Source organism: Bombus pyrosoma, linkage group LG17 (genome assembly GCF_014825855.1).
Source record: "Bombus pyrosoma isolate SC7728 linkage group LG17, ASM1482585v1, whole genome shotgun sequence".
NCBI lineage: Eukaryota > Metazoa > Arthropoda > Insecta > Hymenoptera > Apidae > Bombus > Bombus pyrosoma.
This window is the reverse complement of record NC_057786.1, coordinates 3,305,991-3,332,213: the sequence shown is the minus strand read 5'-3', so window position 1 is coordinate 3,332,213 and position 26,223 is coordinate 3,305,991. Positions and strand designations below refer to the sequence as shown.

Below are 26,223 nucleotides of genomic sequence, written 5' to 3'. Positions count from 1 at the left end.
TCTCCGACATATATATAATAATTAGGTTATTAGTACGTGTATAAAAATATAAATATCAACACTCTTCTAAGAATTACATTAATAATTTTTTAAATAATACTTATTATCAGAAAGCAAATAAAAATAATTTGGGACGCTTGATCGGATTTAACAAGCGAAACAATACCAATAGCTTTTTCCCCTTCAGCTTTAGTATTCTCTGCTCGGACTTCGGCAAGAATTTTATCTGCAATTTCATTCTTCTTTTTCAATTCGATTTCTTGGGCTGCTAACACCACTCTTAATTCGCTTACCTATCGATTAACGTTCATATAGTCTTGTTTAAATTTACTAAGTCAATTAAGTATTTATTATAAGTAGTGGTTCAAACTTTGTGAAATTTGCTATATCTCTTATCGTTGAATATATGATAAATAATGAAATTACTAACGTTCCAAATATCTTGGATTCTATTTTGAATAGATGTATTTGCGTATATTAATACTTGCAAATAAAAAAGTTATATACATAATGAAGTTATTAATATCTCAAATATAATTTGGCAAGAAAAATAACTAACGATTTGTTTAAGACTGGTCAGGTGTAAGACATTGTTTTACATGATACAATGATATTAAATAATTTAATAACTCTAACTGAGATACAATAATCTGAAACAAGAGCAAAATAAATTTAAATAACAGACCACTTTAAGATACACGTTAGTCTCAATTAAGTTCTTGAATTCATCTATGCATTTATGTGCGATTCTGATGAATCTGGTCATTATCGTATTATTATTTCTTTGCTGAAACATTTGCTATTTTTTAAAAGCTATTTTTTAAACATTAAACGTCAAAAATTTAAATAATATATTAAAGCTTCCAATATTGTTTGTTTAAATGACAATTAATGCATCATAATCTTGCTCTTCATATTAAAAAATGAATTTACCCACACGTAAACAGTAATAGAACAATTATTAATTACCGAACAATTAAGGAATTCTTTTTTGGACTTGGAAAGAAATTTTTAATTTTGATGGGATCTAAAGACTTTTAAAAATTTTGGACTTTCACAATCACATACTTATTGCCAAAGTATATTTACATTAAGAAGTAATCTATTTGTGATTAATCTATTTATTTATTTATTATTCATCTTTCATAGTTAAGACTCTACGAACTGGTTAGGAGTTCTACAACACCAGTTATAACTAAAATATTTGATAGTTTAAATTTTTAAGAATTTTATGTATTTCTATCATTCGTTATTTTATATATTTAATTTAATTAGTAGTACTGTGAAAATGTTTTTCAAGTTAATATGCAATGTGTCTTCGAAATTCGTGAATTGTCAACTATATTATAAAAATCAAATGTTATTTAATATTCTATCTATATAATATAGTACTACTGTAACAAATGAAGTTATTACTTGGCCAGCACAAGATTCCAGCTTTTCCAAGCCGTTTTTCAATCTCTCTATCATCGATTTTACGTCGTAGGTTCTTTCCACAAGCAACTTCGAATACAAAGAAATTTGCTCCAAGAACGTTTTTGGAGTCGTATAGTTGTATCTTCTCTCGTTTTGTAAATAAAGCGAAGATATATCATTAACGCTAGTATGCACGTATGACATGAACAAAGAAGCTGATGGCCTGTATTTTTTTGGAAGGTCTTCTAATTCCTGCAATCAGTAAGTATCACAATGATGAAAGTAGAATAATATCAGGAAGACAGATTAAATTTATAAGTAATAATCGAATGAACCGACTATAAACCGTTTATTTTGTAAGTGGTGTAAGTCCATTTTTGGGAAAAATTAGGAAAACGACAAATTTACATATACTTTAGTGTGATTTTTCTTACTTATAAACAATTTATAATTTAGATTTAAAAATTTTTTCAACTTTAAATTTAAAAATTATAAAAAATTCAGATTAAGAAATTTTTTAACTTTTTTAAATTTAGATTTTAAAATTACTAAAATTAATAATGATTTATTTTGAAAGTAGTGTAGGTCTATCTCTTGTAATCTATAGGCTATCTAAATGGCCATGGTACCAATAATGACAAACAAGTGATAGCGAATGGAATTCTATCCTCTTTATTTCACATAATATTGCGCGTGCGAATGTGAACAAGTTGTTTAAATGCCATTCAATAATGTACTCGTAAATTATTATTACATATAAAGTGTTACGAAATTAATAATAGTTTTATGTTCATACCTTTTCCAAAAATCACCTTCTATCATCTTTTCCAAAAAATAATACAGTACAAATAGCGGAGATGCGATATAGAGATACCCTTGATAAATTGATTTTATAAACATTTCAATGTAACAAATAATCTAATAAAAAATAAAACATAATATCTGTTTTCATTCACACTGATGTCTTAAGATAAATTAAATTAAAAAAATAACTTATTTAAGCTTTATAAAGAATGTGCTAAATTGTCTTACTTCTAAGAACCTGGTGGAAACGGATCTCAGAGCATCCTGTGGCCAGCTTTGAAACCAATTGATCGAAGTGTTGTTTACGATTGCTGGAAACTGTCTAGCCCTGTTTCGTAATGTTGCACCAACGGGAGAAAAGCAAAGAATGCATTTTAACAAACTTCGCACTCGATTGATGAAAAATTTCCAGCAATTTTCTTTGGTGTCCATCATACCGGTTTGTTTTACCTACGATATAATAAAACGTCGATATACCATATTAGGATAAAAATTGAACCAACACATAAGCCAAATATATAATAGCTGCATTGAAATCCCTCAGTATTAAAGATATTATTTATATGAGTACCAATGCACGGGACAAATAGATTCAGACTATAATTAAATCATAGCTCAAACTTTAGAAATATAAAATTATTGATACAGAACATTCTGACATAATATGATACAAACAATGAAATGGTACAATTACGCCACACTGCGAGAAACTGGATGAACTCGACATAGAAAATGCTATCTGAAAATAATTTACACATCACCGACGCAAATATAATCGCAGCTGTGCAGAATAAATCCAACGTTTCGTTGTAGACAATGGAGAAATTAGACATAAGGAAGATGCTGCAATTTTGAATCGCGTTCTTCGGTACTTGAAGTAACAAGATGACGTACCTAGCCTAACAGACAGTTTAATGATAGTGAAAAGTTGGCATGATGAAGCAAAATTTGTAAATGTAAAATTGAAAAAATAATTTATTATGTTCTAAATAATTGTACTATAAACGAAAAAAATGATTATATTATCAAAGGAATTACATCTCTTAAAAGTAAGAAGCTTATTTTGGAATAGAAAATGCGTTTTTATTTATTTCCCTCCGAGTCTCGATTATCCACTTCGATCACGATTTATCCGTATTGTTTGTTCATCGATTAAGCCGGTTAATCGAGTACTGTATATGACATGTAGTTACAGTATTTGTCTTTTTTTGTTCTATCAGAGAAATTACTTCGCGACGAACTAAAAATTTTATAGTATTCAAATACTATAACTACTTTATTCGTATTACTGATACATATCGTCACATTCTCACTCTTAAGATGAAGTATGCATACTATGTTAGGTTATCTTTTATGAAGATTTTGTTGCTTCAAGGATCTAGGGTAAATGCCTTGCGGCCCCTTATAGTCCGCTTATTAAAAGGCATCGCTGCTATCTGCACTCCGTGGCGGGATCCTTCAGACAGAGTCTCCATTTTTTGGCAATGCTACATGTGGTCACTTGTCATTGTCACAAACTATTTCACGCATTCTCTAAACTGTAAACAGCCATACTCGGTGATACGGCTATGAGGTGTCGGTACAACAGGCTCGACAACTTCCAAACGCTGGTTATCGACTTTCCAAACATTAGCCTGCTTCCACTTGCGACTAGTCGCGCGCGATTACAAAATCTATTGTCGAATATGGTACAATTTCCACTCGCACTGTCGTGACTAACATTAAAACTATCGACAATTACGACAAAGTTATTTCTACCAGAACTAGTTAAAATGGCTGGTCTTCAAAAAATACGTAAGAATAGAATATTTTTATATTTATTGATTTATTATATTCTTACAAAAGGAGTTTATGTTATGCAGTGCATTTTTGGTATTATTAATTCATCTGGGACCATGATCCCTAAACGAGGATTGGCACATTTATAAAATTTTAGAATCAGTCATTTTGACTGATGTCAATAAAAACGTGTAGGAAATTGTACTAAAAGAAGAGATTGATTAGTTTGGGTTCGGTAAACGGATCGTACGACTCTTTTACCCTTTGACAAGTACCAGTTATTTTGACTGGTACTGGTATAAGTAGCTATGATACAAAATTATTTTGAATTTAAATACATAAAAAAATAAAAAAATAAAATTCATTATATTATTCATTTAGTTATCGCTACAGAAATCATTTCATCATTTGCAGAAGAAACATGAAGTAGAAATTTAAAAATAAAATTGTAGAACCAGACATTTTGGCTGGTATGGTAGTTATAGTGCCAAGGGTCGGACGCATTTGTAAAGTATATGGAATACATACGTGCTGTACTCAGACCCAAAACAATCACGCGCGACTGAAAGTCATTTTGTTGTTAGAAGTATGAGTGCTCAGTAAGGACGTTTTAACGACGATTACGACGTAATACACTATCTCTGTACTTGTACTTAAAGTGATTTTAATATAATTGACTATCACAACTTTATCACGTGTCTCTTTAGTAAACAAACTAACACGTTTAATACCCACCTCGGTTCCGTTAAAAGGAATAAAGCTGACCTTTAGTCATAAATTAGGGTAAGGCCAAATAGCGGCAAACTATCTGCCATAATATCGTTATGAAAATGCGTTTGTCTATTTTATAATTCCCCCTAACAAGTGGCACTTCGGATGATATTTATTTCAATTTATGATAATTTATTTTTATTGGGTAACTATATATAATGTACAGGGTGTCCAAAAATTATTTTTCATAGCTTTGGTAGGTATTTTTACATCTTCAAATCGGCGGACATCTGATTGAAAAAGTTACCGCAAAATTGACCTTAATATCCAATTTCACGGTCAAATTTTTTTATTGTATCGTGTAGTATTCGTTACGAGGAAGAAAATCTCAAAGGAACTATCGGGCGTGACAGATTTAGGGTCTGCTAAAACTAAGACTATTTGTCGGTTTGAAGAACCTCAGCTAAACAAATTCTAAAATTTATAGCGGGTCCTTAGGCTAGCCGAAAATATATTGTGAAGATGTATCGACATCTGGTCATCTTGTCCAAAGAATGCGGTCTTTGTGTAGCGAGCCACGGGACAGAATTCGTTGGAGTGTTTACTGTCGCGTGCCGCTGCTATATTTTTTCAAGGAGAGCTATACGGTTACTCTATGCCTTTGTTTAGGTAAACGTTTATCCCTTGACCGCAACTACGTTCGGCGATTGGTTGTCGCCTCGAGCCCAAGCTCATTGTTACAAATCTCGAATAAACACAATCGGATTGAATGACAATTGTTTAATTATGGTTATGGTAAAATCTGGATTACAACATTACGGAATTTTCCCCAAGTTCCGAAGAGAGGCTCCGGTGTTCTTTCATCTCCGACATATATTTTAAAAAGTGTTGCTTATACTTGTATTAAACAATATTGGAATAAAATTAAATTGGACAATGCAATAAGGCATGACTCTCTTTCATGTTTAGTTTGTACCACCAGAATACCTGGTATTAAAGGATGTAACTGGAAACAGAGAAACTGGGAGTTACTATTAAAACGAATAAACAGTACAAGCTAAGCCAGAGATTTCAAATAAAAGAAGGCGTGCTAAGAACGTCGTAATATCCTTTATTGTATTTGAATCGGGAAATAAGGGTATCAACTTAAATACAAAATACTGACCGAAATGTTCTGCCATAAAGTAAGTGCAATAAAGTGCAACAAAGTTAAAGTAATAAAGTAATAAAATTAAAATGTAATATACAAGTAAAGTTTCACAGTACCATCAGAAACTTTATTTTACATAATCGATCTGTTACAATTACATAAATCTGTTGAATCAAAAAACGTTTAAAATGTAGGAAACATCTGTAACGGAGGTCTACGACTTGCCGATCGTAACAGCTTCCATCAACATTTCGTTCATCCAATATTTTTTCAATGATCGTTGGATCGTGAATCTGTATAATTACCGCGAAGAAGTCTAACGCGAGCAATTGAACGCGCAAACAGAGGTCCTCCAGCATCCAGCGAGGTAATTCCTGTTATCTGTCACCGAGATTCAACAGCTCGATTCATCACGATGCTGCGTACGTGAACAATATGGGAAAAGAAAGAAAACATTAGGCCAGAAACTGTGCGCATTTCTTTCTTTTGTTTTTTCCTTTGAAACATATCGCGTTAACGACATGTAAACAGGAATCACTAACGTCCGATATTCTGTTTCATACTCCTCTAATTTTGTTTATATTAAATTCTCTATTATGATTAGACCGCGGATGTTTATATAAATTCGTAGCTTTATTTAACACTATTACAGAAATACAATTATGGAAATTGAACTGAAATAGAAATTTCTTTCATTCAATACAATTAAGTACCACAACTCATTTATTACGTTATTCCTTAACAATAAAACAGAAACTTTACTTTCAATATTTTCGATATCTTTTCAAATTATTCTATGCAGTCTGTGTATTTCTACACTTTTAAATTTCCTATAAATGTACGATCTATTTATAACTCATTATAATGGTTTAGTTTAAATTACGTTTGCACTTACACTTGTCTTACACTTGTCACCAGAGGGCCATCGACATCAACATAGGGCTACCGATGTTAATGCTTTCTCACTAGTGGTCACATTGACTGTTTGTTTCAATAAATATAACTTCCAACATAAATTTTCCTATTCCAGTGTCTAAGGTAAAGGTCTGTTAGACGAGAGCCTTACTGAGGAGTCCTGCTTAACAGATCTTGGGACGAAACACTACTTCCTCTCTTCTCCTTTTCCTCTCTCTTTGTCCGTCCTATATTTTCCATTTCCCCTTGCTTTCTCTCAAGTTGCTGTTTGTTTAATTACGATTCAGCAGCTGCGTGTGAAATCAACGTCTGGGGCAAGATGGATTGATTGGCAGAAAGGGAGCGGGAGGATTTTCGCGACATCTCTAGTCCCTTGTGGGCGGCCCATTTTGGGAGAGAACAAAGACTGGACATTAGTAACTTTTGTGGCTGTAATGAACGAGATTCATTACAACCAGCTAGTAAAAATCCATCCCTTAAAGCAATTTAAGGGATGCGGAACCCACACCTCTTCTTCTCTTTACGGATGGTACTTTCATCGGGGGTTCTCCACACATCTCTTCAAATAGGGAATATTAATAGCCGTGAAAACCCGACCACTTTAGCAAACAATACTGGGCTCCGCCCCCCTCTGCTGTTTATGTGCCAAATTGGCGGTCAACACAGGCTAAGTTGACTTCCCGACACCCCCATATCTCTACCCACCCCCCACTTTAGGAGAAGAGGCCCGCTATTACAGTATAATGACTGCACATGTAAGATAGCTAACCGTGTATATGGCACACACGGGGGCGATCGGTATGAGTTCCTCTAGTTCAAAAGTCAAGTAATAAAATCAGTATTTCCAGAATAGTATTATCCCCTCCCGATCTTTAGTAGCGGTTAAAAGATCTGGGGTAGGGACAGCCGCCCACGGGAATGGATACGTCGCAAGAGAGGGTAGTAGAAGATCCCAAGCTTTAGGTACAATTCCCGCCGAAGAGGGGAGATTTACATATACATATCATAGTCGATATACATATCCGATATCTTTCCCTGGCCCCTTCAATTGTGTCTAAGGCATGAGCCTGCTAGGTAAAACCTTACTGATGAGTCCCACTAGCAGGCTCTGGACGAAACACACTTTTTTTTCTTTTTCTCCATCTTCTTTCATATAACCGTGATATTTGTAGCTGCTGGCTATATAATAAATGTCGATGCTGGGTAACTGCTGTATTTTCTTCTTATTTAGATGTCCTCGAAGAAAAATCGGACTGCGGTGGTCGCCGGGATTCGAACCCGTGTTCCCCAACGTTCGTAACCTACGGCGCTAACCACTGCGCCGCCGTCGTCCGACGCTAGTTAGTTTCGAGTGGTGGAATTTTTGCTGTGGAGTGCCGCCGCAGGAGGAAAGCTCTTTAGGTGTGCTTTTTGAACGACTAACGCGGATTCGTTGTTCACACTTTTCGTTAGGAAAGTGAGGGTAACGATCCGGGATTCCCATTGGTTATTGCCAACGTTAATTAATGAAGATAGGAGGAGGAAGCCTCCTACCAACATGGCTCGTGGGTGACATTGTTCATTAAACATTGCAAAAGTAACTTAATTAGAAATGACTACAATATATGATGTACAATATAATGAATTTAAATTGTCCAAAAAATATTACAATTTTATAAAGATTTTACTATTATATAGCATTTTCAAGCATTTACGAACATTGACGTAATTATTAGGTCTCAGTTAAAGTCACATTAAGCAAAGGTCGGAACATAGAAATATTTAACACTGAAGCTTTCGAACTAAATTGAAGTTCCAAGTCTTTTTAATTTTCAGATAGAAATTCATTCTTTTCCTGAATTATAATTCCAACTGAAATACTAAATAAGTGTTAAAAATTTTGATTTCAATGAAAATATCACAATTAAATCAAGTAAAATTTCAATCTAATTAAAATTTCAATATAAAATGTATAAAATTTCAATTAAATTATAATGTCGAACGTGTAATTTTCATACTGGTAAAAAGATATATATGTCGTAGATAAAAAGACACCGGAGCCTTCCCTTTGGAATTCTTCAGAAAACCCCCAATATTTTAGTCTTTGTAATTCAACTCGATTATAATTGTTGGAGACTTGCGATAGTGAGATCGGGCTCGAGGCGACAACCAATCGCCGAACGTAGTTGCGGTCAAGGGATAAACGTTTACCTAAACAAAGGCATAGAGTAACCGTATAGCTCTCCTTGAAAAAATATAGCAGCGGCACGCGACAGTAAACACACCAACGGATTCTGTCCCGTGGCTCGCTACACAAAGACCGCATTCTTTGGACAAAATGACCAGATGTCGATACATCTTCACAGTATATTTTCGGCCAGCCTAAGGACCCGCTATAAATCTTAGAATTTATTTAGCTGAGGTTCGTCAAACTGACAAACAGTCTTAGTCTTCGCAGCCCCTAAATTTGTCACCTACTGCGGAGAGATATGAGAAATCTTCTTTTCTCACGTACGACGCTTTCGCTAACAACTCCCTCCCTCAAGGATGGCTAGCATCCTTTTCTAACCACCAATATGGAAATTGACCAATTAACAGCAACGTCAATTTCCCTCACCTTCTGGATGAAGGCATCGCTCCACGAATCCGATGATCTCGTGCCCTTAGACACACCCCGTCATAGTTTTCCTCTGTGGCATCATCGCGACGGAAAGGCATTCTCTTGTGCGACCTCATCGGCGAGAAAGAATAACGTCTTTACGTTTGTTAACCAAAAGTCGGACTTAGAGTTTGTGAGAACATACATCTGTTATCCCGTTGACCGCGGATTCGTTATCGAACCTAGGATCATTGTCACCCGCGTCTCGAGTATCTAATTACCACGGTTACTTGTCGATATTTGTAACAATCATATTTGCACTAGTCAATATCTTCTCTATTGCATAACGACAAAGTCTAACCATAACGAAGATTCGTTTCACGCCCTTAACCCCAACCCTAATCATAACGCTAACCCGATATATATATATAATAGGAACTATAATATATTGTAATATAATATATAATAAGGAAACATGAGTCGCATTCAATCATTCTCTTGGAGAAAAATGCTCAAGTTTTATTCATTACATATAATAAATCAATATATATATATATATATATATATGGGTTCAATATACTCAGTTATACAAAAGTTAATACCGAAAATATTTGCTTGTCTTTTTATATGTTATGTCTAATTCATAATCAACTATATAGAAAGAGCATAAATATAAAATTATATTTGTGCACAAAACAGTGCATCGTAACGAAATTTTGTAAGGTCGATTGTCAATGCATAATAGTTATAGTTAGAAGTCATTACCGCGAAGAAAAAATAATTTGCATAACAGGAATAGATCGCGATCCAAATATTGCATTGAAAGTGTTTTGTTTACAAATAAGGAAACGTACCTCAGTTCTTAAGGCGTTCACGATATTATCTACCTCATCATCGGCGAATAATTCGGAGATTTCGCCAAAAGCGAGCATATCGTTTATAAGTACCAGAAATTTTTCATCGGCGATATGAGAGTCAGTCATCAGGAAAGTTATTCCGATTCCTTTCAATCCAGATTTCAAATATAAACCTGATAAATCGCCTCTTAAATCAGTCATCGAATAACCTGTTCGTAATTGTATCTGAAAAACCTAAAATGTAAAGGACTTTGATTAATTTTTATGTAAAGAGATTGCTTACATGTTATGTATACGTGTTGATATTAATTTGAAACTAATTAAAAAAAATTTGATCCATGAAAGTTCACAGTTAATTTTTATTCTCCATCTATCTCACATTCTTCAAATAGCAGAAATTCACCCAAAATTTCACCTCAGGAGCATTAAAAAAACTATTTAAACATCGTTTAGAATACCTTCGTTTCAATTCAAAACTAATAAAATTTGATTTCTCCTTTGCACTCTTGTTATATCTGTTATATAACAATTCATTATTTAATGTTATTCCAGTACTATCAAATTCTAATTTTCACTTTACCTGAGATTTTAAGGAACATGACATAAGCTATGTAGGTATAATTTCTTTAGTTACTTTTTATCATAGTAATGGATTTTTCTAATACGATCCTATTTTTATTAGGAATTCAAAGAATATATTGTATACATGTCGTTCTTTGATGAAAAGTACGAAAATAAGGCAATAGTCAGAGAGAAAAAGGGCGATATTATTGCTCGTAAATCAACTGATTTAACAATTAATATTCAATATATATACAATTTATATATTCCAATCTAAACTTAACTTATTGACGATAGATGATATAAACAAAAAAATATGAATGGATTATGGTTTAGGTTACAGTAACTACTAGGTAGCCAACAATTCTAGCGTGAAATAATTTTCAATGGATCTATTGCTACAGAAAATATTGCATTATCTCTTATCTGCCTATTCGTCATATACTAATAATGATTAGAGGCAGAAGATATGTACGAGGGTGAGTCAAAAATTATCCGCACTGTCGCTGTAGAATTTATTTTAAGCAATTTTCAGAAATGACATACCTCATTTTTCTACATAATCGCCCAACTTTTCAATGCACTTTGCCTATCTGTTAAAGAGCTTTTGCATTCCCTCATTAAAAAATGTTTTCGACTGAGCTGCGAGCCACGAATGCAGCGCCGTATTCGCCTCTTCGTCAGTTGTTTCCGTACCATTACATTTCGTATTGCATAAACAGAGCCATGACAGATTCGCAAATGATTTGCCGTATCATTCAATGCCACCCGTCTATTCGACAGAATCAGTTTACGTGCACTTTTGATGTTGTCATCAGTCATGGATGTGGACGACCTTCCGGTTCCTTCTTCATGACTGACACCTGTGCTACGTTCTTTGAACTTCTGTATCCATTCGAATACACTTGTTCGCGACAAAACGCTTTCTTAATACCGTGCACAAAGTGTTCGATAAATATCAGCACCAGACACGCTCTTCAACCACAAAATATGAATCATTGCATGCTGCTCTTTTTTTCGTGCAAATCACAAGTGGGGCGTCCACAAATGAATTGACACGTTCAAACCTGAACAGCACTGACTTAAAAGATAGTGATGTTATACGAAAAGTGCAGATAGGACAGTACAGCCAATAGAAGTTCTAAATATAACTGGAATATAACTGGAGTGCGGATAAGTTTTGACTCGCTTTCCCCACATACGCGTGATTATTATTTTTTAATTTTAAATGTAACATGCAATATTGAATAACATGATAATAACTATGCACCGTCTTAGTTTTTGAGTTATATACAAATGTATGTTTGGTAATATATATAAATAATAATAAGTAGTAATAATCTAATTTACGATACACTTACAAAATCGCATGAAATAAGAATTATATCATACTAGCGTTACCAGCAGTCGAATATTAATCTAATCTAACCTATAACTCATTGATTTATCTTTTTCTACTTATATGGAAGATAATTAGCATCAATAAGTCAAGTTTAGGTCGGGATATGTAAAACTATGGCCACCCATGTGCCAGAATGGAATGTAACGAAAACTAGATTTAATTGAAATTTTTTGTAAATATCTCGGAAACGAAGACTGAGCGGCGATTATGTGTATAGAAAAACGTTGTTTAGAATTTTGATCTTGATAATATATTTTTAGCTCGTTGAAATTCTCTAGGCGTATAATTACCTTTATTGTTCTATTACTTTGTTAATTGTTCACTTTTTACATTTTTTTCATAATAGGTAAATATTTCACTTTTCGTGTCTGAAAAGGTGGTGATTTTTATGAAAAATTCGCACAGGTACTCAACTCTTCTTAAAGATAAGGATTAGTTGGAATTGCATGGTGTTGGGAATTTCACAAATAATTATTGCAGAAGTACCTCTAAGCCTGCGATGAAAGACGCAAGGCTAGAAAGAGATTGCTTTCCGCTTCCTCCGACACCAACAAGCAATGCGTTTCCTCTTGGTGACTCCAGAATGCGATTTATTTGACAAACCTGGTACATAGCATCTTCGAATAAAACCAGATTCATTGCCGCTACCTACTCGAAGATAAAGAAATATATATTTGATTAGAAAAAAGAAATAGTAACATATATAAAAAATTCGAATATTCCAATTAGAATAAATATAGCTTTTACTTGTTATATCAATTAATTTTAATTCAAAAAACATATATTAGAACTGGGGATAAAAATGTGTTTTATTTACAAAGGTTCTTACTCACGAATTAGAAATTAATTGACATTAAATTCTAATAGTACTGTTATATACAATATAAAATAAGTTCTTATGTTATCTATTTTTACAATCGAAGAGTGCAAGCAAAAAAAGTTGTGTGGAAAACAATGTTTCATGTACCAAAATATTGTATGTAAATATTGTTTATGTATAGCGTGTAATCTATATGTCAAAATTAGCAAGTATGTTGTAAGAATAAATGAAGTTTTATATTATCGATAAGAAAAGATTTAAATTTAACCTATCTTGTAGCGAACAGAATAAGAAACTGTCTTTCACATCTGAATGTGACATTATTTATTTGTCATGTGACATTATTTTGTTTGTCACATTCTATACCGGAGGAACGTTGATTCTGAGCTATGATCAAAAGATTTATAGGTTATCATAATTTCGAATGTTTATTTTTACAATGACTATGATTTGTTGTATTGTAACATTTGACAAAACTATTAACTTGAATATTATTTATATTTTTTATATGATATATTATATAATTTATATTTTAAATATAAATTGTTATTACCAGTTCGTTATAATTAACCAGAGCTTCATCTAGTAACTTCGTCAATTGTTGCCAATCTTTTATTGGCATATATTTTGGTTCACCGATTCCTTCCGCAAAATGACAATATATTATTGGTCCAGCAAATACAATATTTTCGTCCATTTCCTGCGATAATAAATGATATTATTAAATTTATCATTATCAAAAATTAAATTAAGAATATACGTAACAAAGACCTATTTACTTCTCTTTTATTTATAATAATTAATACTGCTGACTTTTTTAAACTTACAGAAATATTTTTGCGAAGCGACTCCTTCAACAATTGCTGAAAGGCTTTTTCATCTTCAGTACTGATTAATTTATCCGAATACACTCTTGTTGCTTCGTGAACGTACAATCTGATCAAATGATTTCCAGTCGGAACAGTCTCACCGTGTGCAAACAGTATGCCCTTAAAGAAAGAGTAAACCTTTTTTATAGCAAATATTATTATTAAATATAATATTAAATATTTTTTAAGAGAGTTAATTATAATGTCACGTGATTTTTATCTCAATAAGTTGAATTTCATGGTAACTACTTCAGTTACTAACTGCGTTCGACGTGTATACACGCCAATCCAAAACTTTATTTCGGTGCGGTTGACGTGTATACTCGTCGTGTAAAATAAAAAATTACCATTTGCTATAAAAACTCAAAATTTATATAATACTTTACTGTGTATATCGGCTACTCCCCGAATTCTTTTGTGTGTTTTATTCTATTATCTTTTGGCAATTTTTCAGTTTTTAATAACAATAACCTTTTCAACGAATTGTTAATTTTCTAGTCCAACGCAATTTCAATTTCCCCGTGAAGATACCATTTACTAATGAGACAATATTTAGCAAATGTGGAATAACAAATATACGTAAGGAATATTTCCGGACACACGAAAATCCACAGACATTAAGATATAGTTCGTGCAGGATAGTGCACCACCACATTCTACCAACGCCGTACAAGAGCACTTGACCAGCTGTTTTGGAAACAGGTAGTCGGTCGAGGAGGATCTGTGCTTTGACCTGTTCAGTCCTAAGATTTAAATCCTCTCTACTTTTAGTATTGGGGATATACGAAGACACAATACAGTAAAATTTTAAGAGAACAGTCAGGCTCTGTTTACAAGAAAATGGAGGACGTATCGAACATCTGTTGTATGTCGTAGCAGCCGAGACAATCGCGGTGCGTGTGTGATTTTGTTGTGGACGATCCCTACGATTTATACGAGATAAGCTGCCGAGGTATGTATCGTTCGGATTGAGGATCATCAGATCAGAAAGATCTGTGACAGCACCCGCCACGGAACTTTCCATCGGCTTCGCGATACAAAGCGTTATGCCGTCAAAGCGCAACATCGGCATGCCCAATGTACCATCAATATCCCTACGCTTCTTTCGCCGAATTCTCAGAAGAACACATACGCGGCAACCGTCGCGGTACATCTACTAAACGCGTGCTAGTAGGGATATCGATGAGCAACTAAGGGAAGAATCTGTTTGTTCTCGAACAAAGATTCATTCCGTTCCGGGCTGCGAAGTACGTAACATCTCCCGTGCCAGTGCGAAACAAATTCGTTGGTTGTTACTTGTTAATCGTCATTTGCTGTCAATCGTTAATTGTTCTTCTGTTGACTGTTATTTTGTTAAACGCTAATAAACTGTTATTGTTAAACGTCGAGAGTATAGTTTCTTGCGAGCACTCACATCGACCTATCCACCTCAGATCTATCTATATTAGATTTCGAAATTATGTTGGATAAGCTAAATAAGATAAAATATCATAATGACCGATTCAGTGGAAATGTTAATGGTGCGTATAAATATAAACGTAACAAAATCCACTCTTTTTTTTATACGTGGGGAAATCCTCATAGCCACCGCGCTTCGTATCCACCCACCCGGTTTACCACATAGTCAAGTGTACGCTTGTTCGAAGAGTCTTTAATTTTGATTTACTTGGAGATAAAGCTTCCTATGGAAAAATATTACTGTACTAACGTCAGCAGTTTGGAAACACTTCATACAAAAAAGCATATTAACTTTAGAAGGTAAACTGCAGCAAAGAGCGATAAATTTCTAAGCCTTTGTCATTTTAATTACTTGCTTTGTTGAGATAAATCTTACTTGAAAGATATTTGACAGATCACGTAGATTAAATACGTAATGAAATTTGACTGCTGTTGGTAGGAATGTTGTTGAAATTTTGTGATGACAGTACAATGCTGCATTTAATAATGATTCTGCAATTTTTGTCAGCGCTAAGTTAAATTTGTTGATAGGATTCATCAGGTGTTGTTCTAGCATTTGGCTGTAGATCAATACTAAATTGTCTTCGGTTGGAAAACTGCAATAAAAAGAAATTTCCAGTTGATAGAAAAAGATTTTTGTAATAATAACTTACATATAAGTTATATTTCCAGAAATCCTATATACATATTCTATATCATATACAGGGTGATGCACGTAAATCATGACAGCTGAATATTTTTTTTTTATTATTATTTAATTTGTACTTTACAATTTGTCCAGCTGGACATTTGTCAAATTTTTCTAGCTTTATTGCTAAATAACACGTGGATGGCTACCCCCAGCAGTATACCATCTTCCAGTTTGTTTATTTTCTATCTTTAGCGAGGTCAGTGGGATGTTTTCTTTTCAGTCTTCTTTTTTATATGGGTTTCGCTCGTGTCAGCAGCCAGCTTATTTGCCGGTGTTGCCGTTATTTCCTTGTTCTTTTTTACGTACCTGCCGATTTCTTCTTTGACTGTTGGTATTTTTAGGTCTTTACGTGTATCCTCGTTTCTGATATACCATGATGCGTTGACTACTGTTCTGAGTATCTTTGAGAAGAGACTCTGGTTTATTTACCTGACTCATTGTTGATGTACCCCATAGTGGTATTCCATATGTCCAAATTGGTTTTATTATTGTTTTGTAAACTTTTAGTTTATTTTCCATGAGTTTTGACTAGTTTACCAGTACATCTGTCTTCTTTTTATCCGTATTTCGTCTACAATTGATTTAGTATTTTGCTCTCATGTAAGTTATGAATCTAAGTGGTGTCTTAATATTTAACTTGCTTTGTATTATGTATTATATATAATTCCGTGAATTTTTGCAATTTCCGCAAAGTTTCCATGTTTAGGTTATACACGCGCTAGAAATTCTAATTTCAGGAAGTAGTAATGCAATAAATTGTTTAAATTTCAATCGCGAAGAATCGGTGTCTAACTATACGTAGTTAGATGTACAAGATGTTCTGAAAAGATGTGCTGCAAGCCGAAAGTAAATGATTCAAAAATAAGTCCAAAATGTATAATGACAATTTTTGATACAAAGTTTTGTTTTCGGAAAAGTTGACACTGAAGTTTCGTCGAGTACGCATGCACTTGAAACGACAATCCATTGAATGGGCTAGCACTTACGTACCCTATTCGGTGGTACGAACCAAATGGTGGTTCCCTGTGTACTCAAAGTCAAAAATATAGAATAACAGTTTTCTTTTTTATTATTTGTTTAAATTTTACAATTTGCCCAGCAGGACATTTGGTAAAATATTATAGCTTAAAATATAGCATGTGGATGGTTACCCCCAGTGGGGTACCATCTTCGTGTTTGTTAGGTTATGTCCTTTGTGTAATAACAATTTTCGATATCAACCAGTTATCATAAAATTTCTGCATATCAAGAAACGTGACTTCTTTTAGTTTTAAAACATGCACTAATTTATTTGTACGTCTATGAGAGAATGATATAATGCATGGTAATAGTTGTGCGATACTAAAATATTTCTTTTTCTCGATGCATAGATTATAGATTATTAAAAGTTTATTGTTAAGGAAAGTAAAATAGATTAAGAAAATAAAAAGAAAGCCAACACCACACGGAGTTCCCAGGCGGTCACCCATCCAAGTACTATCCGTGCCCGGCGCTGCTTAACTTTCGTGATCGGACGAGAACGAGTGCACTCAGCGCGGTATGAGNCGTTGGCTGAAATACGTAGTTTTCTTATTTGTCTTTGATGTTCAAGAAAAACGTATATTTAAAGAAATATAAGTGTGTGCCAAAATGAGGATGATATAATGTATGGTAATGGTCGCGTAATACCAAAACGTTGCAATTTCTTGATGCTTAGAATATAGATTATTAAAAATTGATTGTTAAGGATGCCGAATTGATTTTTTAGGGTTACGTTATTTTTTGTGCAAACGGAGACTAGGGTGTTATGACTATTTCGAATATTTTGGTTATGTTGGCTAGGAGAAGAAGTACAGGTGAGAAGAGGTCTTTATTTTTTCTTCTTTTGTGATGGCTTTTAAAATTATTAAAGAGCACTGTGTGATATCATTTTCTTTTTTTGGGTAAGCGTTCGGCATGTCGTCGAAACCGGATGATTTCTTATTATTTAATTTAGAGAAAACGATTTTTAGTAGGTTATAATTTGTAAAGCAGCTTATTTCTCTGTCTGGTTGTTTGGGGTTGTCCGAGGTGTTTTCATTAGAGAATATGAAGACTGTCTTATTTAGCGATATGTCTCGCTCTATTTTATTTTTCAGTTTATTCGTTTCGAAGATAATAATTCTGTTTAATTATGTGTTCGTTGTGTGTGTGTTCGTGTGTTTTTTGGAGAAGTGAGTGCCGATAACGTATAGTTTTTCTGTTGTTTTACTTGATATGAAATAACTAGACTCCATGTCTTTATTGATGTTCTGTATCGCTATACCTGCATCTTGGGGAAGGGAAGCTTTCTCTGCAGGCAATTTGAAAGAAGGAATAGAGTTAGGTTCTTTTAACCTAAAAATTTGATTTGTCTGTGGGAACATGCTATTTGAGTCTTTTTCGACATATTTGTTTATTTTGTTTGCTTATCTTCTTTTTTATCGTAAGAATAGTTGTATTTTAGATTGTTTATTTTGAATAGTATGTAGCTTTTGTCTCGTTGTAACTCGCTTTCGCAGTCAAGGCGTTATTTTAAAATGGTTCTCCAATATCTAAAACGATTCCCATCAACACTCGTAGCAGTATTTTTAATTTCCTATGTTCGTTCTAATTTCAACAGTCGAGAGTATCCTAAACGTGAGTTTCTTATAAGGATAATTGACGGACTGTAATGGTCCGAACGGTCGAGCGCCACCCTTACTCAATAACATGGAAGCCCCGTACACGTCCAGGTATCGTTCACGCTCTTCCCGCTAAGGATCCACCGCACTTGGAGCGCCTTCACGCAGTAAACGCCATCTTGCGAATATGCCGTTTGACGATTTTCTTGAAAACCAATCAGCGTGCGTATTTAAGGTCCTCCGTTTTCGAGTCTAACAACGGTATCGCTAGTCGCGTTCGAGTATTTCAATCGTGAACGTTGAGTCGGATTCCGTGCCTTCGAATCGCTAAACGTCGAGTAACGAACTGTTTCAATCTCTCAGCGCTTTTCAAGCGATCGTGCAGGTGAAATCGTTCCGACAGTCGTAGCGATCAGTTGATACTTTTCTGAGCTGGCTTTTTCGGTGCGTCAATATCTTCAAGCATTCGTGGACATGGCTGCAAGTGTTGGTGGAGACAGAGTGGTTCCATCAGGCGTAACGATCAGTGGACAGTCCTGTGCGAAATCTTCAGTTGTGAACAGTATCTCCAAGCATACGTGAAGGTAAGTGTCATTTTAGTGATCGAACGATTAGTAAACCGTCTCGTGCGGGTCTTTCAAATGCGAGCGACATCGACACGCGTTCGCGGACGAGTGTATCGTTAATCATTCGTATCGTCGTACGATAATTCAGTCGTATTCGTTTAATCGTACATCGCGTCGCACCATTCGCTTCAGTTGCTTCGTATCGCATAATCGTCCGCAGTAAGCATTCGTAAATTTCGTCTTAATCGTCGAAGACAATTCGAAAGTTTCTCATAGTTTGTTCTTCGATATTTTGTTTTTGAGTTTTAACTTCGTCAATTGTTCTTCGCGCATGGAGTCATTACTCTCCCTCGTAAATCTGTTATCCAAGATTAATTCGACGGGGAACAATTTACAGAGCGCGGTACCGTCGATATCGGACAAACGTGCATGTTAGACGTATCGTTATTTCTTTAACCGTTTGAGTACCAAGCAGCGTGATCTCGCTGTTTAGATTTTATGTCGGAAAGTCCCAGTACATTTGAACGCCACGGACGACTGACGGTATTTTGTATTTCATTGTTATTTTAATAATTTTTATTGGACAAAACTTGAAATATTTATAAACTAATAGTACGCATATATAAAAATATATATGTGTTTCATAAAAATTACAAATATGACGAGGGCTATTGTGCCGTTCTGTTCGCAATCGATTTAGAGGCTATCGTGCCGTTCGGGACTTTTCGACCTTGGTTTTTCAAAGACCCCTGAGAATCAAACGGTTAAATTATGTCAATATTATCATAAATAATTATTTTTCTATTTACTTTATATGATATTCGAAACATTAAAAGGTTATTATTACTCGACTACTTCAGTATTGATTACGATACTTTTTTAATTACGGTTAAACTTGTCACTACTGGTGTGAGAGACTGTAAAATTGATTCGAAATATTATTTTACAGAGACTAATGAAACCGATGAGTTAGATATTTATATAATTAAAATTATTTCTATTTCTGAATTTTCTTTACGAATATGTTAACTGTGCTTGAGCAGTGCTGGGTCAAATTTATAGGAAAATATTTCAAATAATATTTTAAGTAGTTGTTGGTCTACGGTACGAATAAAATATTTTAAATGTGTGGTAAAAAATAAACTATGTTTATTTTCATAATGTGGTATATAAAATAACGTATCTTATCTTTGTATTGAAGATAGTGTTTAAAATGTTTCTTAACAAAGAAAATAGATTAAGCAGAAGGTTAATATCAGGATGCAAGAATCTAAAATATTTAGAAATTAAATTCACGTTCTTTTTAACCCTGCTGCGATCTCCGGATCTCTTTGTTCTTATTGCTCTCCTTTGTTTCTCTAAGAACTTCTGTATTTTTTAAATGTACAGAGCAAAATGTTATCTGACTGTTGAAACCGACATATTTGAGAAAAAGGCATGCGATCATAGAAAATTTAGGGAACGTACTGATACAAAATTACGTTATAAGACGGTAATATGATCCGCGTAGGAAAGCTGTAAAAGAAATAGCAGAGAGTTATAAATACATCGGAACATTTCAAAGAGAAAATAAGAGATATAAGAGAAAATAAAAATTTCACTAACGCCAAAATTTTGTTCGCGATAATAGAATGTACCTGTTCTTTGCAATGAAAGTGTAAAGGACGGGTAAATAAAATATTTGACCGTGAGATTTGCTAGATATTATTGTTTGTTGTCGTAACCGTCGAATATATTTAAAAATGATACATAGATATACAGACTATATTCGCTGAGTCGCTCGCACAGAATATAAATCGCAAAGTAAAATTGCTACTTAATACTCAGTAAATGCTCGCTAGATAACTCGTGATAACACTTAGATAGCTCGTCGATACAGAAAGATACTCATAGATACTGATAGATACTAAACTCTTTTCGGTTGCGTCGATTTATTTGCACTGGTCGGAAGGGAGACTGAGAATTCAAATTCGCCTTCGTTCGACGGTTGCACGTAGCGGCGACGTTGTTTTTGCCCGGAGTATTTTTCTTCCTACATTACATGTGTCCTAACGATTTTGACACCTCGAGGCAAAACAACAACATAATTTGAATTGCCCTCTACTCATGTGCCGCTACAAAAGTTATTATGAAGGATTTATTAACATACTACTACATTTCCCCGGTTCTTTAGTTAGAAGATAAAATAAACAAAAAGGTATCTTTGTATCCAACTTTCTTTCTTCTTAACTCTTCCCAAATAATTTAGTTGAATGGAAGATCGCAGCAGGGTTAAGTATGGGTATTTGCAAGTAACAAGTATTATTCTAAGTTTTCATCATTTAGATTACTCGTTTGTGGGCAAACACGTAAAACATTTCTTTTTTTTTATTTAATTTGTATTTTATAATTTGTCCAGCTGGACATTTATTAAATTTTTCTAACTTTATTTGCGGATGGCTATCCCTAGCGGGATACCATCTTGGAGTTTGACTATTTTATTTCTTTAGCCAGGTCAGTGGGGTGTTTTCTTTTTAGTCCTCTTTCTATGAAAGTTTTGCTCGTTTCAGCAGCTAATTGGTTTGGATGTGTTGCCATTTTTTCCCTTGTATTTTTTTGAGTATCTGGCCATTTCTTCTTTGACCGTTAATATTTTTATGTCTTTGTATGTATCCTGGTTTCTGATACATCATGGGGCGTTGACTAATGTTCTGAGTAAATTTTTATTTTATTTTCCATGCTGACTTTCGAGTTTCGACTAGTTAGTCAGTACATCTGTCTTCTTTTTATCCATATTTCGTCTATAATTGATTTAGTCCGATTCTTCGGTAGCTAACTGAGGATCAATGGCTGCTGTGCCGAAATATATTGATGGCCGTCAGCTCTGAGGTGATTTTGGTGTAGGACGTGTAGGGTGCCAAAGAAATACTCGGTGGTGTTTAACGGTATATTTATTAACAATTCTCGCTTTCGACTCTTTACGTGCAACTCTCGATTCCAACTGACGATTCTCTCGTCTTAGTTACAACTCGACAAGCAAATACCACCACTCGACACTTCAAAATTGAAGTAGGCGAGAACATTAGAGTATTACGATGGTGCAAGACGAAAGGACCTGATTTCCTATACAAAAATAAGACACAAGACTTGATTTTCTAGAAAATCAATTATGAAGTTCCATCCACCTGACTCGTTACTTGTTAAGTATACGTGTACCTACATGGCGGAATTTCACAATCCTTTGTCTGGGAAACGAAGCCAGGAAAAATTTTATATATCTGAATGAATTTTGTTTATCTTCATACACACATGTATGTTTTCTGAAATATTTTGTCTATTCGGTAACACGAAATAACGAAACCGGTTACTTCAGCCAACGCTCATACCGCGTTGAAAGTACTCGTTCTCGTCCGATCACGAAAGTCAAGCAGCGCTGGGCACGGTTAGTACTTAGATGGGTGACCGCTTGGGAACTCCGTGTGGTGTTGGCTTTTTTTTACTTTTTGTAACACTTGGCCAACCGAACGGGCAGATCTCCCTTTTTTACCTTACCAACCCGTCTTATTTTTTGTTATTGTTATTATCGGTTATTGTTTACCTGGAATTGTCCGTAATTAATTGCGACTCTGTTCCTCCTTTTATAAAGTACAATATGTAATAAAATACACCAATTTAGTGTTCTTAAAATTAATTAAAAAGTTACACTATCAGTTATGAATAAATTATGTTATAATAGAACGATACCACACTATAAAAAATATTAAAATGGATTATGAATTTTTAACTTCACGTCCAAGTCGTGTCATTTATCTTTAGTAATCTTTAATGTTTTTAATTTTACCTACATCTTTTTATGCTTTTAATACATACTTTTAATTTGATGTTTTGTATAAACAATATGTGAAATCGTTAAACAAAATCATTACCGCGAAATATAATTGACCACTTAAATAATTTTTAGATTTCGTTGTTTTTCAAATATTAGTGAATATTAGTCCTTCGTACTTAGAAAAATGCACGGTAGACAGCGTAAAGGTTGACAGAGAAGCGTTGCGCGCGGTTGGCTAAGTGTTATGAAGTTATGGTCGTATACATCAAGAAAATATCTTTTTAGCATTAAACGATTACCACCATATGTTGTATCATTTTCGCATACACGCTTACTTATATATTGCTTTGTTTATATTTTCCGATAATGTTACATGTATTCAATATTCGGAATTCGGAATATATCGTTTGAAAGAATGCAAAAATACATGCGCCGAAAATTGACACAAACCGAAGGACGATGATCCCCTGCGCGCGGCGAAAATGAAGTCAAAAATGTAAAATGACATTTTTCGCTTTGTTTTCGCGAAAATTAATTACGAAATTGCCCCTATTTAACTTCACAGCCCGTTTTTTTGAAAACGAAGTCGGGCAGGTTTTCACATATCTCTTTTATCCCCTTACATAATTATACGTCGTAAATACTTTTTATTAAATAATATTAAATAACAAAATTGATTACTTCAACTAATGCTCATACCGAGCTGAACGCATTCTTTCTCGTCAGATTGCTGTGAGCCTCCTCACTGGTCAAAAATATCAGGCGTAAGTCTTGTTAGTTAGTTTCCCAATTTATACAGTGATGTTCAATAACGAAAAGTAATAAATAATGCTCACTATAAAAACAATCAAGAAAATGAAAGAAGGAAAGAAGATAGACAGAATGAAAGAAGCAACCAAAAGAAAAATACAGCAAAAATAGATCAACAACTTTCATAGCAACACAAACTTTGGCACCCGAAGGACGCGACAACTCAACTGTCCTCCAAACCTGGTGAACAGGAATAGAAGGGCAAAAGTAGCCAGGAAAGTGTAAGCAAAGAGGAAGCACAACAGGAGACGCGGAGCAGGAAAAAAACGAAACCATAAATTCAGCAGATAGCTCCCCATTATCAACAATACGAACGAAAAATATGTTCAACGTATTGCAATCACGAGAGTCCAGCCTATCTCGGACACAACAACACCCTCAGATAATAGCAATAAAAGAATCCACAATAATAAGGAAAAAGATCGAAAACTTACGAAAGAAAGCAAATAGGCACACGGCCTCTCAGGACGGGAAATGGACGGGAAGAATGGACGGGGAGGTACATCATCATCAACGAAACCATCAACGTCCCGGGTGCAACCCAGCGAAATGGACAACGCAGGGGACCCATCTCTAGCGACAACGCTACCGAGAAGCCAGACACACCCAGATAAGCCACTAGTCTCTACAAGGAAGGACGCTGATACCACAGCCCCCACATATTGAGAAAAACCTCCTCCAGTATACGTCATCCACCAAGACTGGAACTGATTGAAGAAACTCTAAACACAAAGTCATTCCACATTAAACGAATACACGTAGATAAACACATGCTATTCCTACGAAGTATGTCAGACTTTAACAAAGCGAAAGAAATCCTAATTGCAGTTAAGATAGCCTTTTACGCATATACACCCAAATCGGAGAAGTACCACACGATCTCACTAAAGGTTCTAAACAATTGCTTCTCCGGGACGGAAATACTTGCACAGTTGCAAGCACTGCAGATGTCCGACATCCAATTGTCCAAAGATTGGCGCTTCTCAACAAAAAGATCAATAGAGAACAATGAATTGCTCCCAATTTACATAATCCAAGTATCTTCACAAAGCAATATTAGTAACCTACTAAAAATGAACCGTCTAAATTACTTTAGAATAAAGTCCCTAAGACAAGGAATAAACCGAAACCAAGTCTCCGAAAATCAACCACGTCAAACAAATCTATTACCGCGCGTAATACAAAATCCAAACCCAATTAAAACCATACTCCAACTGAACGTAATAAACTTATCGATGACTTTTAAAAAAGCATATTGAAAGCCCAAAATGAACAACAAACACATTTAAACGAACTATAACAATCATTAAAACGCACGAAGAAAGGATTGACTCTTGCGCAAAAGGAGGCTTATACTTAGCCATATGCCTTGGAGACACGCAATTACAATTCCTTAATTTACGGGCAAATAACACGCTCAAAACCATATACTACGATTGCGACCATAACGCTCTCGTGTTCCAGATAAACAAATATACATCTGGCTTCCTAACTCTAGAAACACGGAGTGACGGACCCAGGTACAAGTACAAAGATAACAAACTGGGAAAAATTACAAAATCAGCTCGAGAAGAACTGCGACCTAAATATTCACAATAATGTCAACCTAATAAAGAGGCAAATTGACTCATTTATAAACGAAATAGAAAAACATGTACAAGCCGCCCTTCAAGAATCCGTACTAAAAATAAAACTAAAGTCGGCTTTCGACCCCCATATCTATAACAAAAAAAAATTACGAGACAAAAGCTTGATACCATCCAAAATAAACAATCTAAAATAAAAGTTCCTACGATAAAAGAGAAGATTTAGAACTATTAAAGTATTATTAATTAGACTTTTGCACAAAATAAAGTTGTGTCTAAAACAAGAATTCGCAAACTCTATAAATCAACACTGGGCAAACAAAATATAAAATATCTGTAAAAAGGACTCTGCTAGCATGTGTCACAGAGAAATCAAATTTTTACATCAAAAGAACCAAACTTTATCTCAGCTCTCAAACCGCCTTCAGACGAGAACGATTCCATTCAGCACGGTATGAGCGTTAGCTGAAATAAATGATTTTCTTATTTGCTTTTAATGTGCAAAAACAGAATATTTGAAAAAATATAAATGTGTGCAAAAATGAGTGATATATGGTACTAGTCGCGTAATACTAAAACATTTCTATTTCTCTATGTTTAGATTATAGATTATTAAAAATATATTATTGAGGAAAGTAAAAAAGATTGGAAAAATAAAAAGGTCAACACCACGCGGAGTTCCCAAGCGGTCACCCATTTAAGTACCTTCTTCATCTAACTTTCGTTATGAGACGAGAACGAGTGCTTTTTTAATTTTTAATTATAACGTTTATTGTCCCAGAAAATACATATTACATATGTTATATACTCAATAGACAAAT

At 34.3% G+C, this 26,223-nt stretch overlaps 2 protein-coding genes and 2 non-coding genes across 5 annotated transcripts in view; 2 read left to right on the top strand and 2 right to left on the bottom strand.

The window, feature by feature from the left end:
* The window catches only part of LOC122576860 (dynein beta chain, ciliary-like), a 192,355-nt gene that overhangs the window by 82,216 nt on the left and 83,916 nt on the right, over positions 1-26,223 (bottom strand). The window contains exons 33-40 of the mRNA XM_043747713.1: positions 15,697-15,916; positions 13,821-13,982; positions 13,547-13,693; positions 12,660-12,821; positions 10,208-10,444; positions 2,449-2,670; positions 1,417-1,668; positions 167-293 (exon numbers count right to left, since the gene is read on the bottom strand). Of these exons, the coding sequence (XP_043603648.1) occupies positions 167-293; positions 1,417-1,668; positions 2,449-2,670; positions 10,208-10,444; positions 12,660-12,821; positions 13,547-13,693; positions 13,821-13,982; positions 15,697-15,916 (1,529 nt within the window). The remainder of the gene's footprint in view (positions 1-166; positions 294-1,416; positions 1,669-2,448; positions 2,671-10,207; positions 10,445-12,659; positions 12,822-13,546; positions 13,694-13,820; positions 13,983-15,696; positions 15,917-26,223) is intronic.
* Positions 17,444-17,563, bottom strand: LOC122577165. Its single transcript, XR_006320101.1, has one exon. It is a non-coding gene; the product is annotated as a 5S ribosomal RNA (ribosomal RNA).
* The window catches only part of LOC122576874, a 28,470-nt gene continuing 21,183 nt past the window's right edge, over positions 18,937-26,223 (top strand). For both annotated transcript variants that reach the window (XM_043747745.1, XM_043747742.1), the window contains exon 1: positions 18,937-19,216. The gene's annotated coding sequence lies outside the window, so the exon portion shown is untranslated. The remainder of the gene's footprint in view (positions 19,217-26,223) is intronic.
* Positions 22,550-22,668, top strand: LOC122577160. The gene has a single exon (XR_006320096.1). It is a non-coding gene; the product is annotated as a 5S ribosomal RNA (ribosomal RNA).